The sequence below is a fragment of the Phascolarctos cinereus genome, unplaced genomic scaffold (genome assembly GCF_003287225.1).
Source record: "Phascolarctos cinereus isolate Bilbo 61053 unplaced genomic scaffold, phaCin_HiC Scaffold_3;HRSCAF=262, whole genome shotgun sequence".
Classification (NCBI taxonomy): domain Eukaryota; kingdom Metazoa; phylum Chordata; class Mammalia; order Diprotodontia; family Phascolarctidae; genus Phascolarctos; species Phascolarctos cinereus.
In genome coordinates this window covers 97759402-97774930 of record NW_027555736.1, presented here as the reverse complement: position 1 = coordinate 97774930, position 15529 = coordinate 97759402, and the positions used below count along the sequence as shown (strand labels likewise).

The 15529-nt window shown below is 39.7% G+C and overlaps 1 protein-coding gene across 44 annotated transcripts in view; it reads left to right on the top strand.

Moving 5' to 3' along the window:
• TCF7L2 (transcription factor 7 like 2) overlaps positions 1-15529 on the top strand; it is a 236703-nt gene that overhangs the window by 3332 nt on the left and 217842 nt on the right. For 26 of the 44 annotated variants that reach the window (XM_020988035.2, XM_020988033.2, XM_020988032.2 and 23 more), the window contains exon 4: positions 11027-11095. The exons of the other annotated variants lie outside the window; for them this stretch is intronic. In XM_020988035.2, coding sequence (XP_020843694.1) covers positions 11027-11095 — 69 coding nt within the window. The remainder of the gene's footprint in view (positions 1-11026; positions 11096-15529) is intronic. 44 annotated transcript variants of the gene reach the window in all.

Genomic DNA, 15529 nt, shown 5'->3' with positions numbered 1-15529 from the left:
GGTTTTAGTTGTTTGTGATTTTTTTTAAACCAATAGAAAATAGCAGGGGCATGCTACATTGGTCTATTTTTATGGTTGGGAAATGAGAAATAGTTACCTTCCCTGTCTCTCCCCACTTCTCACTCGCCCCCAGTTGCATGCTTGGGAAGCTAAAAGGACTCGCCTGTCGCTGACTTCCTCTTAGATGGCATCTAAAAGCCTGCTCTGCTCCTTAAAGATGCATGGGAGCTAGAGTGACTGCTTATGCATTGTAGTGATTGGAGTTCTGAGGGGCAGCATAGATTGATTACTTTGTCTTTTTCTTGGAAGCTTCTGTGTACGGTGTTCTTTACTTGTGAGCACTGGGATCAAAATCTGATGGTTTGTGACAAGATAAAAACCGAGCAAAATATTACAAAGTAACCTTAAGAGAGAGACTTATTCCTATCCTCTTTTACCCGAATTTGAGAGTTTCTGGGAGAGAGTATTTATTTTTCTGTTTCAAATCTTTTTTGAATGGCACTTACTTGACAGTGATTAAAACTAAGGTAGATGCTCAAGATGCTGGATTTTGGCTTGGTGGCCTTTCTTCCTTTCTTTCTTTTTCTTTCTTTGACAAATACAGCTGCAATTCAGCATAGATTTTTTTTAAAACCTAAAAGTGGAGACTTTTCAGTAGTTAAAAAATAAGGTATATCTTGATCACCAAATTATTATTTTCCCCTGTATTAAAAATGACTCCCTATGATTATTCCTTTTTGTGGGAATTAGTAGGTACAGGAAAACTTATAGTTATTTTATTGTTGACATAGCAGGTGGCCTTGTAGTGTGACATCACACTGAGCCTAAAAAAGGCTGCTTTGTGCTCAATAGGCAATTTTAGTATTTGCATCTCAAACACCAATACATCTCTCCTGGTATTTTACCACTTTCCCCCCTGCACTAAGCATACCTTATTAACTTAATTTTTAATTGTGGGCTTCCTGGAATTAAAGTTATTTATTGAGGCCCAAAAGCTGAATAATTTAGATTAAATCGAGATAGCTGCTCTGTGGCATCCTGGTCTCTTGACACCTTCTATCTGAGGTGCCAGCTTTGAATTCCAGATTTGCTGCAGGGAGGAATATATAGAGAGGAGACAGCAGACTTTCAGTGGCCATCAGAAATTTGTATTGGCCTTATGCTGTTTTGGGTTTTGGTTTTTGAGAGCAAGATGGAAAGACAAATTAGCAATGTGTTCTTTACTCATTTCTTAGGCCTTGTTGATGCTGTTTTACTAGAATTTCTGTTATTTCTGAATCTACCTGGGAACAGCTGCTTGCCGTTCAGAAGCAAACTCCCAAGAACCCTGATTTCTGCTTTTCTGTTTAAGAATGTAAAGAATTAAGGAGTATCATTAAATCAGCTTATGATGAATAATACATTATCTCAAGAATAATACTTTAATTGCTGAAGACTCCATAAAGCTTGATAGTAATAATTTTATTTTAAAACGACAAAAATTTCTGCATAATATTAATTTACCCTTTGATACAGTAATGTGAATGGCTTTTAAGAATACAGATTCGAATCGAGACACACATTAAGGAGAAGGCTAGTTAACTAGATAGGAAGTGATCTAGCTGCAGATAGAATTTTGGTAACATTTGTATGGTAGGGATAAAAGGAAACTGTTTTCATTTTAAAGTTAAAAATGAAACAAGGACTTAAAAAAATCTTAAAGAGCCAGTCTAATTGGTACTTGCAAACAGCAGAGAAGAATGTAGGAGTCTCGATTTCTAAGAGGTCTTTGCTTATTTAGAGCTTACCTGTTAGGGTTTTTGCAGTTTCCATTATCCAAAGTTATTTAGTTTCCAAGTGATCTGTTTGCTGCTAGATAGGAAAAGTAAATGCATTAAAAAAAAATTTGGAATCCTTCATTTCAGCAAAATCAAGGGCAACTTAATCACGTGGATGCCTTTTTTAGCCAAGAAACTTTTTCTTCATAGATATATAAAAAATGGATGTTTCCCAGAGCAGAAGCCCAAGACTAAAGCTTTGGGGACAGGAGTGTGAAGGGTTAATGGTAGTCCTCCTTTCCCTCCCCCCCCAGTCCACCCTCCTTCTTTCCCTCTGATTGTTTTGACAACACTTTTCAAAGTGTGACATTCCAAGCCCCTACATAACAATGTAATATTACTGTAATTACACAGGTCATTACATTTTAAATAGAGAACAATAAAATGCTTATCGCCCCTGAAAAAGAACAGGTGTTCTTGCCCTTCTTTGGTATTTATGCTAATTGTTTTTCATCTCCTTCAGAAATATTTATGGCCAGCCTATTTTGATTTCAGTCTCAATATATTGATATTAATTCTTTGCTAATCTTTATTTGGTTTGAGGTTTAATATCTACTATATAGATTATGGTTTTCATAGTAGCTCATTAGTTTAATAAAGCATATATGTCAGTAATTTGCCTTTTCTTTAATTTCTAAAATGATGTGCAGTGGTGAATTTATGAAGACTTGAATTTATGTTTAGGAAGAGTATGTTTGGGGGGAAACTTTTGCCTGCTTGATGGAGGGAGGAGGCTTCCTGATCTGTTGTATTGCCAATTCAGACTAGATTCCATGTCTATAGCAAACAGTCTGGCCTCTGTTCATTTCCACCTGGATTTTAATTTCTTTGGACTCCATTGACAGTGCTATTGTAGTCGGTGAAATTTTCTGAGTGGGCTGGGGAAAAGTTGCTGTAAAGTTTGAGGGAGCTTGCAAAACGAAATAATGCAGCACTGTGAGTGAGCAGAATAATTGGACCCCTGCACTTCATTAAAAATAATGTTTGCCCTAGAAGTTTCACATTTTAGGAGTTGCACCGAGTCGATCTTTGCTTTTAGAATTACAGTAGAGGCCTTTTGAGGGAGTTTCTGAATGCCTTCATACATTTCAGGGGCTAGCTCTGAGTTAACACCAAGTGCATCGATTTCTCAGTTTTGGGGGGGCAGGGACAGAACCCGTGGAACTCCACTTCCACACTGGCAGCATGTAAACTGGAAGGTCTCTAAACGGATTTTACGTTTTGTCAGATGTTTCACAACAGGGCCCCCAAATCATATTAAAAATGCAGTGTAGAGAAAACAGAGCAGCTGTGCATTTTTGTGTGGACGTGTGTTTCTGAACCATGACTAAAACTCAGAGGACCTTTTCCCAGCTGTCTGGAAGTTATGTGGAAGTTGGATTATTGGCAGTTAAGTATGAGACAACCTGGATTTAGCAAATGCTCTCTCCTACACAGGAAGTAGATGACATTATATTGGGGGAAGGGAAAGAGAGAGAGAGGCCCAGCCAACTTCAGGCAGAGAAACAGGCAAGGAGGGAATTTGCCTTTTTTTTTTTAAACTATGGTGTTGAGGAATAAACATTTTCAAATGCAGCATGGGTCATTTTTCAGAGTATGTATATGTGTATATGTGTGTGCATGTATGAGGGGGAGAAGAATCAGACAATATTTGGAGCCACATTTATAACTATTTGGAGGAAACTTGTTTCCTGAGTTTTTAGAAAGGGTGGGGGAGGGAGGGGACTTAAAAGTTCTCTGGCTCTTTGGAGGGTAGGTGAGCCTGTATTTTTCTTAGGGGAGTGAATAGTGGTAAATATGTAAGCAAACCTTAAACTTTGACTTTTAATTGGGCACGTTTGTTTGGCTAATTTTACAACCAAAAGCTAACTTGCACCTCACCAGGGCTGCTGAAAGAAATGTGCCCCAGTCATTCGCTGGCAAGAGCCACTGGGTCATAAATCCACAGGGTTTATTTACAGCCTATAACACTTATGAATGTTAAGATATTTGACGCCACGCTGGCCTTATAATATCCAAGGTCCGTAGACACTGGCAGTGGGTCAAATTTCTTTCACTAATTATAAGCAATGAGATGGGAGGGGGAAATATCACAAAGCTTTTTTCCTTCATTCTCATCCCCCAATCCCACCTCCCAAATCTGAGTCTCGGGGTACCCTCACTTTTCACTTTATGTTGATACTCTTGTTCCGCTTAAGGTTAACACTTTCAGTCCTGAGAATTTAAGCAGGGCCTAGGAACAATGCAGTTTTAAAAACAAAGTTGTGCAGGTTTCTTCATCTCTCATTTTTAGAGAACAACACTGCCTGTATTATGGAGTGTGTGTTGATACCAAACCAACAAAATATTTCCCAGAATACTCAAAGAAACCTGATACGGGGAACTGCTCTTTAATTTATTGATGTACCACTGAGCTGGAAAGGGAGAAAACACACAGGGCACCAGTTAACATCTTGAGATATTGAGCTTTTTTGAGGGGGCGAGGAGGAGGGGGAACTGATTAAAAAGCCTTGGGAACCTAGACTAAGGGAAAAGGCTAGGCTTATTTGAGGGTGGGAGAAGAGAAGACTGGGAGTGGGGAAGAGACTGGTGTCTGGAGGCGGGGAATATGCTGAAAAATCCAAACGGGGGGGGGGGGAAGAATAATGTGAGGAGAGAGATTACAAACTTGGGGGAGAGCATATTTGTACTACAGATTCAGCCGGAAGTTAGGGATCCAGGGACTGCCTCTTGAGTGTTAGGAATTCATGGTGGTAGTGAAGGATATAAGGGAGGGAGGGAAGATAGAGAAAAAGTATTGCTTTGCTCACTTTCTCTCTCTTGATCACCTAACACGTTCTAATGAAATAGTTGTTTAATGCGGGCAGGTTCGGCACTGGGCTGGATCAGTGAAAAAAGGAGTATGTACTTCCAGATTTTAATTTCTGTAAAGCAAAATCTTTTTATTTGTGACATCTTCCTGCATTTGTCTCACATAATGATCACAGATAGCAAAACAGAAAGACCGGAGAAAGAGGGTCAGAGCGAGAGGACTGCTTTTTTTTTTTGGCTGTGAAGTTATGTGCAAATCATAGACATTGAAGGAATTCAGGAACCTGATGGGCCCTGTCATTTTGTGCTGTTCTCCCTCCCCCCAAAACTAAACATAACAGGTAGAGCCTGGGAGGGTTTATTTCCTAATCAATGGAATCCCGAAACTTACTGGCCCTCAGGGACAGATAGGAATCCCTTAACAGGACTTTATGAATATGGTTTGTAGGACCTTTGAACAGGTTATCTATCATCAGTGGTGTTTTTCAGATTTCCCTTGATATTTTTCTCTTCTCTAGCTCATCTAATTTTACATGGATAATTCAATCTGTCATATCTCATTCTTTTGTCTTTGAGATCCCCAAGCTGCCTAATGAGGATGGAGGGGGTTTCACCCAAGTCACTTGGGCATTTATGGCTGAATCAGCCCTGAATGAGTTAAATTGCTTGCTAAAGTTTGGCATCATGAAAATAAATTTGAGGCCTGGTAGGCATTACCAGGGCACAGCACATTCACAGAGCTTAATTAGTGCATACTGTAATTGTCCATGCTTTGCCAGGAAGAGTCATGTTCAGAAGTGGAGTCCTTCTGCAGTCTTCAGTTTTAAACTGATAAATCACTTGCATATTTGTGCAGTGATTCAAATGGAGCTAAGACCTCTCCCATCTCAACATGTGGTAAATTGTAAAGTCAATGAATTGCAGATGTAGGCTACAGTGAGATTCTCTAAGAAAATGCAGAATGAATGGGAAAGAGTGATGCTATAAATATTTACTGAGAAGATAACTAGATTCCTCCATGCTGGGCCAATTATGATGCACTAAATATATTAGCAAAAAAAAAGTTTTAAAATCTAGTAGATATATGCAGGTCTTTAGGTGGGTTGGTTTGTTTTGGAAAGTGAAATAAAAGGCACCGTTTTTTATTTTCATTTCACTTTTATGAAGCCTGAATCACAATGGAATGCTCAGGGAAATACACATGAAGCCCACATTAATGCAAATTAATTCGTTATGAGTTGCCGCACAGTGACTGCTAAGTGAAGTAATAATGATTGGGCATCATTTTATGAGTGTTAGTGTAGCAACTTTTAATGAAAAATGCTGTGTTAGGAACATGTCTCAGCGTAGCAGCCCCCGTATGTTTATCCCTGGCGGAAATGTGTTTACTACAAGCCCCGGAGACTGGATTCCATTTACTCTCTGCAATTTAAGAAATGGTTGATTTTTACATTTTGATGTTGGGAAGAAAAATATTACCCTCTTCTGTTATGATGATAGAAATTTTGAGTTGTGTGTCAGCATATCCAAGCAGAAAATCAACTCTTTTAAAACATTGCAGCCCTAAATTGAAAAACAGTGAATGTGGTAGGTGTTTGTTGCCCCCCACCCCCAACCCCTGCTCCAGATACAACTTTCTTGTAGAGCTCTCTTTGTCATACCCTCCCCCTTCATTTTTTCGTAGAGGATTTTTGTCTCTGGCTACCTTGCAAGTCAATGCTTCTTTCTCTTATGTGAGTAGGTGGATTTGTATGGAAGCTGTAAAAGTTAATGATTGTTCTCTGACTCATAGCTGATGGTTTCAGGTTGAGGAAAAGGAAAAAAAAAGTTAATGAGGGTAAATAGACATTTGCTGAAACAACTAGACAGTGGGAAAGATTGTCTCTGTCCATAGACATGTATTTTGTTATAGCAGAATGACTGACTGGAGGGATATGGCCCTTCCATTCAGAAAGGGAAGCTTTTGTTAAATTGTTTTTTTTGGGAGGCCCTGAATATTCAGCTTTTATAGGGCTTTGCAGGAACATTTAAACCCATGTCCCTGCCAGTTGATACTGGTTTGCTGTCACCGTGGAAGCTCTAGGTCCCTTACCACTACTTTGTAAAAAAGAAGGCAATAACTTTGTTTCTTAGCCTTAGCACCTGTGGAGACCTGGGGCCACACCCACAATGGCCTCCTTGGTCTCCATGTGTCCCAAAGCATACCTTCAGGAATATCTAACACATAGGAGAAGGGTTTATATAAATCTACATGTTTGCTGTCTTTTGATCTAATGATACAGAAATGGGAGAATCCCAACAAGTCCCCTGGTCACTGATGTTCGTGGGGAGGAGGAAAAGAGAAAGGAGGGTGACTAAAGAAATAGTTCTTGAGAAATAGATGAAATAGTTTCCCAGGAAATCAAATTATAAGTATTTTTTAAAAATAGGATCTGGAGCATAGGGTTTTGTTTGTTTTTATTTTTTTTCTGAACTAGAGGAGGAGAGGAGGGTTGGTGGAATAAACCCAAAATCAGCCCATTTAAAAAAAAAAGATTGTAGAGCCAAGCAAGGCCCATGTCCAGTGTCCAACCCAATCCTTTCCAATTCCATGTGTGATGGACATGCTGAAAAGTAAACTGAAAGATACGGAAGATTAAGTGAGTTATTGAAATATCTAGGATAGAGAGATGTGTGTGTGTGTGTGTGTGTGTGTGTGTGTGTGTGTAAGAATCCATTGCTGTTGAGTGAGGTTCTTCCCTTCTGGGCCACGTATTTAGTCTAGTTGATTCTGAAAGAGATGTTTTCCAAACATGGATCCAGTGGTCACTATCTCTTTCCTCCTTCTTGACCATCTTCTGCCTCTGGGTATCATTCTAGTATGACGTCTCAACATAAGGCATCTAAGAGAGTGATGAAGATTGAAATGAAATTAAGAGAAGTTGAGCAATTACGGGGAACAGTAATTCATTAAAAAGTCTAGTTAGGAAAGTTTTGTATAGAGAGAGAGAGTCAGGAGATTTGGGTTCTAGTCTTTGCTTTGTCACAAATTCCCTACATGACCCTGAAGTCACTTTTGCTTTCTGGGCCTCAGTTTCCTTGTCTGTTGAATGAGGGATGTGGTGATTGCCAATGTTCCTTGTATTTCTAATATTCTCTGATTCTGTGAAATATTAATTTATACATTGCTAGATCACAGTGTAGACCTATGACATGCAAATTCCTGCCCTTCTATTCTCTTTTTGGTCTCTACTAGTCCTGCTCTGGGATCGGAAAAATCTCATGGGGATCACTATTAAGAGTTATGTCAGAGTTAGCTAAAATGAGCTAGGAATAGGTGTGGTATATTGTCATAAGAAGTAACTCAGGAAAATATGTTAACCTTTGTTGAGCAGTACTACTTAATTATAAGGAGTTCCAAATATCTTTTGGGTTCCTATGCTATGAATGCATGAGACGCCCCTGGGAGGCAGGTCCATGGAAAGTTGCATTGCCTTTATTTTATAGATAGCAAAATTAAGGGGTTAGGATGTTAACTGAGGTGTTCCAGGTTGCAGAGAAGGTTAGGAATGTTGGAGCTAGTTACCTTGGAGCCCATAACGTTCCCTTGCTTCGGCCATGATTCCTGAATGTTTTGGTAATGGGTCTATTAGCCTCCTCATCATCCAAAAAAATAAAAAGAGGCAGCCACTAGTTGTTCTCTTCTTCCTCATGGCATTTTAGGGAGGGCATCAATTATTATTCCATGGCAGGGTGCCAGGATTTTACTGGGCACTTTTAGTTTATCTTTGTCTTAAAAAGCCAGAATAGATGGAACAAGGCATCTTTGTGTTACAGGGGAAAGGAAAGCAGTTAAACTGTGTATATAAGAAAAGTGCATTTAGGGGAAGAGGGAGTGGAAACAGAGAGGGATAAGAACATTTCAAGTCCTTTTCTTTAACTAGTAAAACATCTTCAGCAACAGTCACAAGCTGTTTGCAAAGACAAGTTGAACTCTAGAGAATGTGTTCCTTAGGTTGTGTGTTTGTGAGCAGGTTCTGGTGGTTCTGTTTTCGGGCCTGTCGGGGAGGGAGGTTATTCTTGCCCTAGAGTGGTGAAGACTACCGTTTACTTTGCTCAGAGTTGGTCTCTCTCTGGTCATATCCACTTTTGGAGTTTCTGGTCACAGTTGAAAACACAGCTTTTACCTTAATTTCAACACTTGTGGGATATGTTGTCTACCCAGTGATGAAAATGAAGATTAAAAATGAAACTGGACAAGGGAGAAGATTGAATTTGGATTATCCACAGTTTTCATTAGTTTATTTGGAAGACTCTGATTCTGTGAATGCTTTTTTTTCCCCCAAGACATATACTTAGTTATCAGGTGTCCATTCAATTTTAATTGACAATATAAGATTCCTGTGGTTACCCCGAGTACAGATTGCCTAAGGGCTCTACAGGGTTTGTGGGAAGAAAAGCTTGGACAAGTTTCCATTAAGCTCTGAATCAGGCAATTGGAAAAGAGGAGAATAAAACAGGCTGAAAGAGGGACAACTTGTTAGTGTTGCATTCTCTGCTTAGAAGGAGAAACCTCTTTTAGACAAGAGCGGTTCTCAGGCCAAGAATTTCAAACTCGCAGAGAAACCTGTCCAGAGTACAAAAGTTGTTTGAACGCGATGCAGAATTGTCACAGTAATTAGAGCAATCTCTGCTTACTGACTGGCAGTCTTTAGAAAAAGGACAGGGGATAAAGGGTTCAAATTCATCTTTCTCTTTTAGTGATTCACTTTTGATGAACTGCTTGGGAGTGTGTGTGGGGGGCCACATTTTCAACTGCTCATCATTAAATTCTTTGTTTTAGAGGAACCTGGTTGATTTCTACGTCTTGATAAGTTGTAGAGATTCTCTCTCTATTTGGATCCTATTTTTACCTCCGGTTGCTTTTTCTGTGTTGGAGAAGTTGGTGCATTAAATGGAGGCAGTGATTTTAAAGCCTGGGGAAGGAGGGGACCTGTATTTCTACTTCTGCACTTCAGTTCAGAGGGACAAATGAGTATTTCAAAGTCACTTGTATCCTAAAAAACAATCACTTGCAGCCAATAAAAGGACCACTGTTATACACTCAGAGCAATGCAGGATTCAACTGAAATGTTGTATTTTATTAAGACTCTGTGTAGAGTATCTTCAGAAGCTGGAGTGTGTGTGTGTGTGTGTGTGTGTGTGTGTGTGTGTGTGTGTGTCAAAACTGGGTGGGCTGATTCATTTTTCTTACAATGACCAAGATGAAAATCAGTTAGTCTAAACTCCATTTGAAACCTCAGTTATGCCTTTGTTGTAGTAAAGTAGAAGTCAAATGTAGCTAAGTTTTGGGCAAACTGGATTCTATAATAGCTCTGGCTATGAAAAGTGACTGTATGGTCCTCCAACCCTTGCTCATATAGAGTGGTTTAGAATATGTGGTCAGCTATCACTGGAGCCCTGTACTGCTGTTGGTATAAAAGAAATTGTAACCAGTTACTGTCTTAGAATGAGAGTGAAATTATTGGAGAGAATTATGTTTGGGTGAAGCTTTCTGCTTCTCTTTAAGTCAGGGCACCTGGGTTCACCAGTTGCTTCCCTGGAAAGATGGACATACTTCAACCCATATTAACCCTTTATAATTTAGATATGGTGGGAGGTTTGCAGAAGAGTGAGTCCTGGTCAAAGAGATTTGAAGATTATATTGGAACTGTGAGTGGAGGAGCCAGTGACCAGCATTCTCCCATTGGCTAAAGAAAACAGAATCACTGGCACTCAAAACTTCTGGCTGCTTTCTTAGGCTGTGACATTGCTGAGTAAGTAGAGAGTGGGATACCAGTGGGCAGCCTATAGAGAACCAGAAAGGTTCCAGTTTGTGGTTATCTTAAAGGAATGCAGGATAAACTGGATGACCTGTCGTCACATCTGATGCCCTAGAAATAGATTTGTTGTTGGTAGCTTTTTTTTTTTAATATGTAAGGGTTGAGTACCAAAAATATGGGCTTATACCTGTTGCAGATTCCTAAGTGTCTTATACTCCTTCCTCTCCCTTGTATGTTATAATTCTAATAATTTCTTAGCAGCACACACTGTTAATTTTTCTTCAGCATCACTCACAATACACTGGCTTTCTTTATGTCTTAATGGGCATCAATTTTTCTTTTTTCATGTCATCGATTCTCACTCTTCCCTCCCCTTTTGCTTATTGAATAGCCTTCTTTTTTTTTAACTTCCCCCTTAGATTGTTGTGATTATCTTATCCATAGCAACAACAACAAAAAAAAAATCCACGCGTCTTCATTGAATGCCAAGGCTGTAGTCCAATCTAGGAAGGTTTGTCTGCTATTCATAAACTGCTTAAGATGTTTTCTTGTAGTTTGTGACATAAGCAGAATGCTTTGATTTGGTTTTTTTCACAGCTCCATATTCAGTCGGGGAGCACACATTACTCTGCGTACAAAACGATTGAACACCAGATTGCAATTCAGGTAGGAAATTCAAGTGAACCTGAAGCTTGAGTTGTCAATATATAGGTCGTGTGTGTGTGTTTTCCCCCACCCTAAACTACGCTATTATTACTTATTAATTCTTTGGGGAGGGGGAGGCAAATAAGAAATGGGTTGGAGGGAATGAGGGGAAATGTGAAAATAATTTAAAGATGATGGAAAGAACCAGCTATTGTCAAATCAGTTATTTTGAGTTCCTTGTTCACATGTAAGGGTATAGCCCCTAGAGAGGAAACTGTTTTGCATAGGGAAGGACCTTGGACAGGGTGAGGAACAGGCTGCCAGAAAGGCAATGTGGCAAATGAGGGGGGAATGAGAAGAGGTTGTGTCCTAGCCAGCTGCTTGTTTCCGGTGACTCAAAATCATGTTAAGTGGTGCTAAGAATATCACTTTTGACCTGATTGTCTTGAAATGTTGATTTATATGTGACCTATTGATATATGAAACTAAAACTGCTAGAAGGAGGAGAGGGACACATCCCAGCTTCTGTTGAGAGGTCCTATTTCCTGTTCATATAGTATGACCATTCTCTTAAATTCAAAGGCTAAACTAATCAAAGACTAATACAGACCAAGAGAGCAGAATTCATGCCAAAAGAATAGGGCTGTATGTAGTATGAGAAAGCAGACTAAGGTTTTCAGTCTCTCTGTCGTGCTTGGTGAAATGAGTCCTTGAAGAAAGGCTAGATTATGGAGTAATAAAACCCCCCCCCCCCCGCAAAACAACCACTAACTTTGAACATTGAGATTTAACCCTTTCCTCACATTAAGAAATTAAAATGTAGGAATTTTAAAGCCTGGCTACAGATTCTTTTCTTCTAAATTAATTTGCTTTGGTAACATAATTTTGAAAATATTCCACTGCTTCCTGTCTTCCTTTCTGAAGGTTGACCACTGCTAACCTTGTAGATAATATTGTGTGTGTCCAAATAGGCAGGATGGAGATCGAGAGTAACAGTTGCATCTTTGTATCAGGGTTCATTTATAACTGAACCAGACAGTCAGTAAATCAGCCTTGCAAACAGCCACTTGCCCAAGGTGAAGTTGGAATTATGTTGGAGTGGTAAATAAAGAATGTTGATTACATCTGTTTTCACTGCCTTTGTACCCCTGAGGGTACCTAGGCCAGCAAACTTATTTATTTTATGTGTGTTTCTGGGTTCCTAAGATTTTTTGTTCTTATTTGCAAGGCTATAATAAATTGTCTTCCTTTGATCATTTCTACTGTGCTGTGGTGCTGATGTTAAGTGTGTGTATTTTAAGGGAAAGAGACACTTCTCTTTTGCTTTTTGAAAGTATTTTCAGGCTCCAAAGCTGTGGTTGTCTTTACTGACCAGCCTTCTTAGAGCCTTTGAGATCACTAAGTTCTATACAAAATAGAGTGGGTAAATGTCTCAGAGATTTTCCCTGCTTGGATCGAGAGGTTCTTGTGTTGATTGATAGAGTAGCATGTATTAGTGCAGTGGCAGAAGCTGTGACTTAAGGGAGTTAATAAACCTGAATTCTTGCACCAGAACTTCTACCAATAAGTTGTGTGACCTTGAGCAAGTCATTTGCTGATTATTTACGATAGTTGTTTTCCATATTTATAAATTGTGGGGACTGGATACATAAGGTCCCTTCTAGTTTTTATTGAGATTTGGGGAAGGAGTTCCAGATTATAGTTCCAGGAAGGATTGGTTGAATTCTGGAAGAGTAATCCAAACCACAATCTTAGTGGAATATATGAAGTGGATTCTATGACCTGGAAGGATGTAACGACTCTCTGAAAAGTTGCCCTTGATGTTGGAATTGTTTCCACTAGTTAAATAGCAGAGTGATCTCTATCAGAATGTGGAGGCCAGCTGGGCCTCTGTGATGGAAGACCAGCCCAGCTGTTGTATCTTTACACCTTTTCCTAAAGTGCCCCCTTGTTAGGTTAGACAGTCATTCCCTCCAAGCCACCTGGCACTGAGAGCCCTGTGAAGATAATTCTCAGGAGGAGGATGGAGTAAATTACAGAGCCCATTGTTCAGAGAACTGAAACCATTAATATTCCTCCATGAACAGGTAGTATTGTTCTCCTCTGCTTCTGTTTGCGAAGGCTGGTTGCCCATGTGGACAAACAGAGAGACATTTTGTTAGCTACATAGCCCTAGAATGCTTTCAGTATTCATTATCCTTCCAAATCCTTGCTAGACCAGACTGAAGTTGATAAAGCCAAATGTCACCAATTGTCATTTAGTTTGATCGTCAAAGAATAAATGACTAGTCTGAGCAACAATAAAAAAAATGAGGAAATTTTTCTTTAAAAAAAAGTGGATGAAATAAAACCCTCTGACTAGCAGAGTTGAATTTAAGTGGCCAGTCTTGGTTGGGGGAGAGAGTTCTGTTGCTTTGATCCCATTTTAAATGATGAAAACATTCTCCATATTTTTTTTTGGGGGGGGGAGACTTTTCCTTCCTCTCAACATATACAAGCAAAGCATTTCTTTTCTTTTTAGGCAGCTGGGGTTAAGTGACTTGCCCAGGGTCACAGAGCTAGTAAGTGTCAAGTGTTTGGTCTGAGGCTGGATTTGAACTCAGGTCCTCCTGACTCCAGGGCCCGTGCTCTATCCACTCTGCCAACTAGCTGCCCCTAAAGCAAAGCATTTCTATAGCCAGAGTTTCTGTCCTGGAGCTTGAACTATTTAAAAACACCATATTTCAATATCACATGAGAGCCACCTTGGCATCAGGAGGACCTGTGCTCAAGTTCTGCCTTTGACATACACTAGATCTATGAGACCCTGGACAAGTCACTTAACTTCCCAGTGTCCCCAAGCAGTTTTCTAAGATAATAAGTAATGGATTGAATTGCTAATCTTCATCTGTGGAGAGAGTTGCCACACCGAGAGTTCCCTTCATTGATAAAATTACAGGTCTGGAACATCTCCCCCTCCACCCTGCCCCCCAACCTGAACTGATCTTAGCCCTATTGCTTTCCTCAGCTGTATCCTAAAATAACCCAGGGTAGCATGACACTGTACATCACATGAGATTCATGTCCCCTTCCACTCCTTCTGCCCTTTTGCTGATCTCTATGCACCAGCCAAGTTTACGGTTTATATGAATGACATTAGGATGATTCTATAGATGTGTCATGTTCTTATAAAAGGTTTGGACACTATCAGTTGCTATGTTGGGATCATTCCCTTTTAATATCTTCCTTGCTTACTTTCAGTTTTGAAAAGCTAAAAATAGCATGGAAGTCCCAAATCTAACTCCATGCATAATCATAACCCCCCTTGCCAAATCCAAGTATGAGGTTTGTTTTTTTTTTTAAGAATATTCAGTCTACTAGCCAGGCTTTTTTTTTTAAAGTGAGATCGGAACCCCTCTTTTTAAGTGTTCTTATTCATGCTCATTAACATAATTGTTTCCATGTTTTAGAGTTCAGCTAGACATGAAAAGCAATAAATTAGGTCTGAGATTATGAGAGAGCAAGGACACTTTTGGTCTTTTCTCGTGGTGAGCAGTGTCCTGGAAGAGAATGGAACCATAGCATGCCAGGGACCTTAGAAATCCTTCTGTCCAGTGTTTCTTGTACTGCTTTGGCTGTACCGTAATCCAGAGGCTTGGAATATATTGTAAGAAACCATAAAGCAGTGGTTGAGGGCTACAGAGCCTTCGATGATGAGCTGTTTAGAGACATTCTTTGGCTCCAAATAGTGGAAATTAAAGTTATTTTAATACAGGGGGGGGAAAAACATAGGTAATAAGTATTTTTGGCACATATATGTATATATTTTAATGTACTAAGTAGAAATTGTATGTACCACAGTATAAATGATATCTTGAGGTATGTGTGTGTATGTAATTCCTATTCACATCTCAACACCCCCCCCCACAAAACCCCCCCTAAAACGAACAAAAATACCAAAGCAAAACAAAACAAAAAAACCCATCAGCATGTTTTTTAACAACCCAGTTTGGGAGACACTGATCTAGTCCAGCCCCTCACTAAATGAGGAAATGGAGCCCCTAGTAAAGTAGGCAGTTATTGGTTTAGCCAAGGTCACATAGCTAGTGAGTGACAGAGTTTGGACTAGGTTCTATTGTCCCTCAATTTAGTGATTTCTGTTGTACTCCCAAGTCCTTGCCCCACCTTTTACTTAGCATAGTCCAGCATTTTGGAACTGGACCTTTACTATAGTTCTTGTCAGAAGCCCTGGGTAGCTGTAGTCCAGTAAGTTTGGTTATACCCATGTTGCAGGTGGGTAAAAGTGAATAGGCTGACTGGCCTCTCCCCTCTTGTAGAACTTCTGCAGCTGATTTAGACAAATGTTTGTGCTTCCCTAATGCCTCCCTGGAGGGATCTCTTCCAACACTTCACAACCCATCATTATTCCAACCCTAATAGCAGTGTTGCAGTCAAGGTCAAGGCCTCCAGATAATT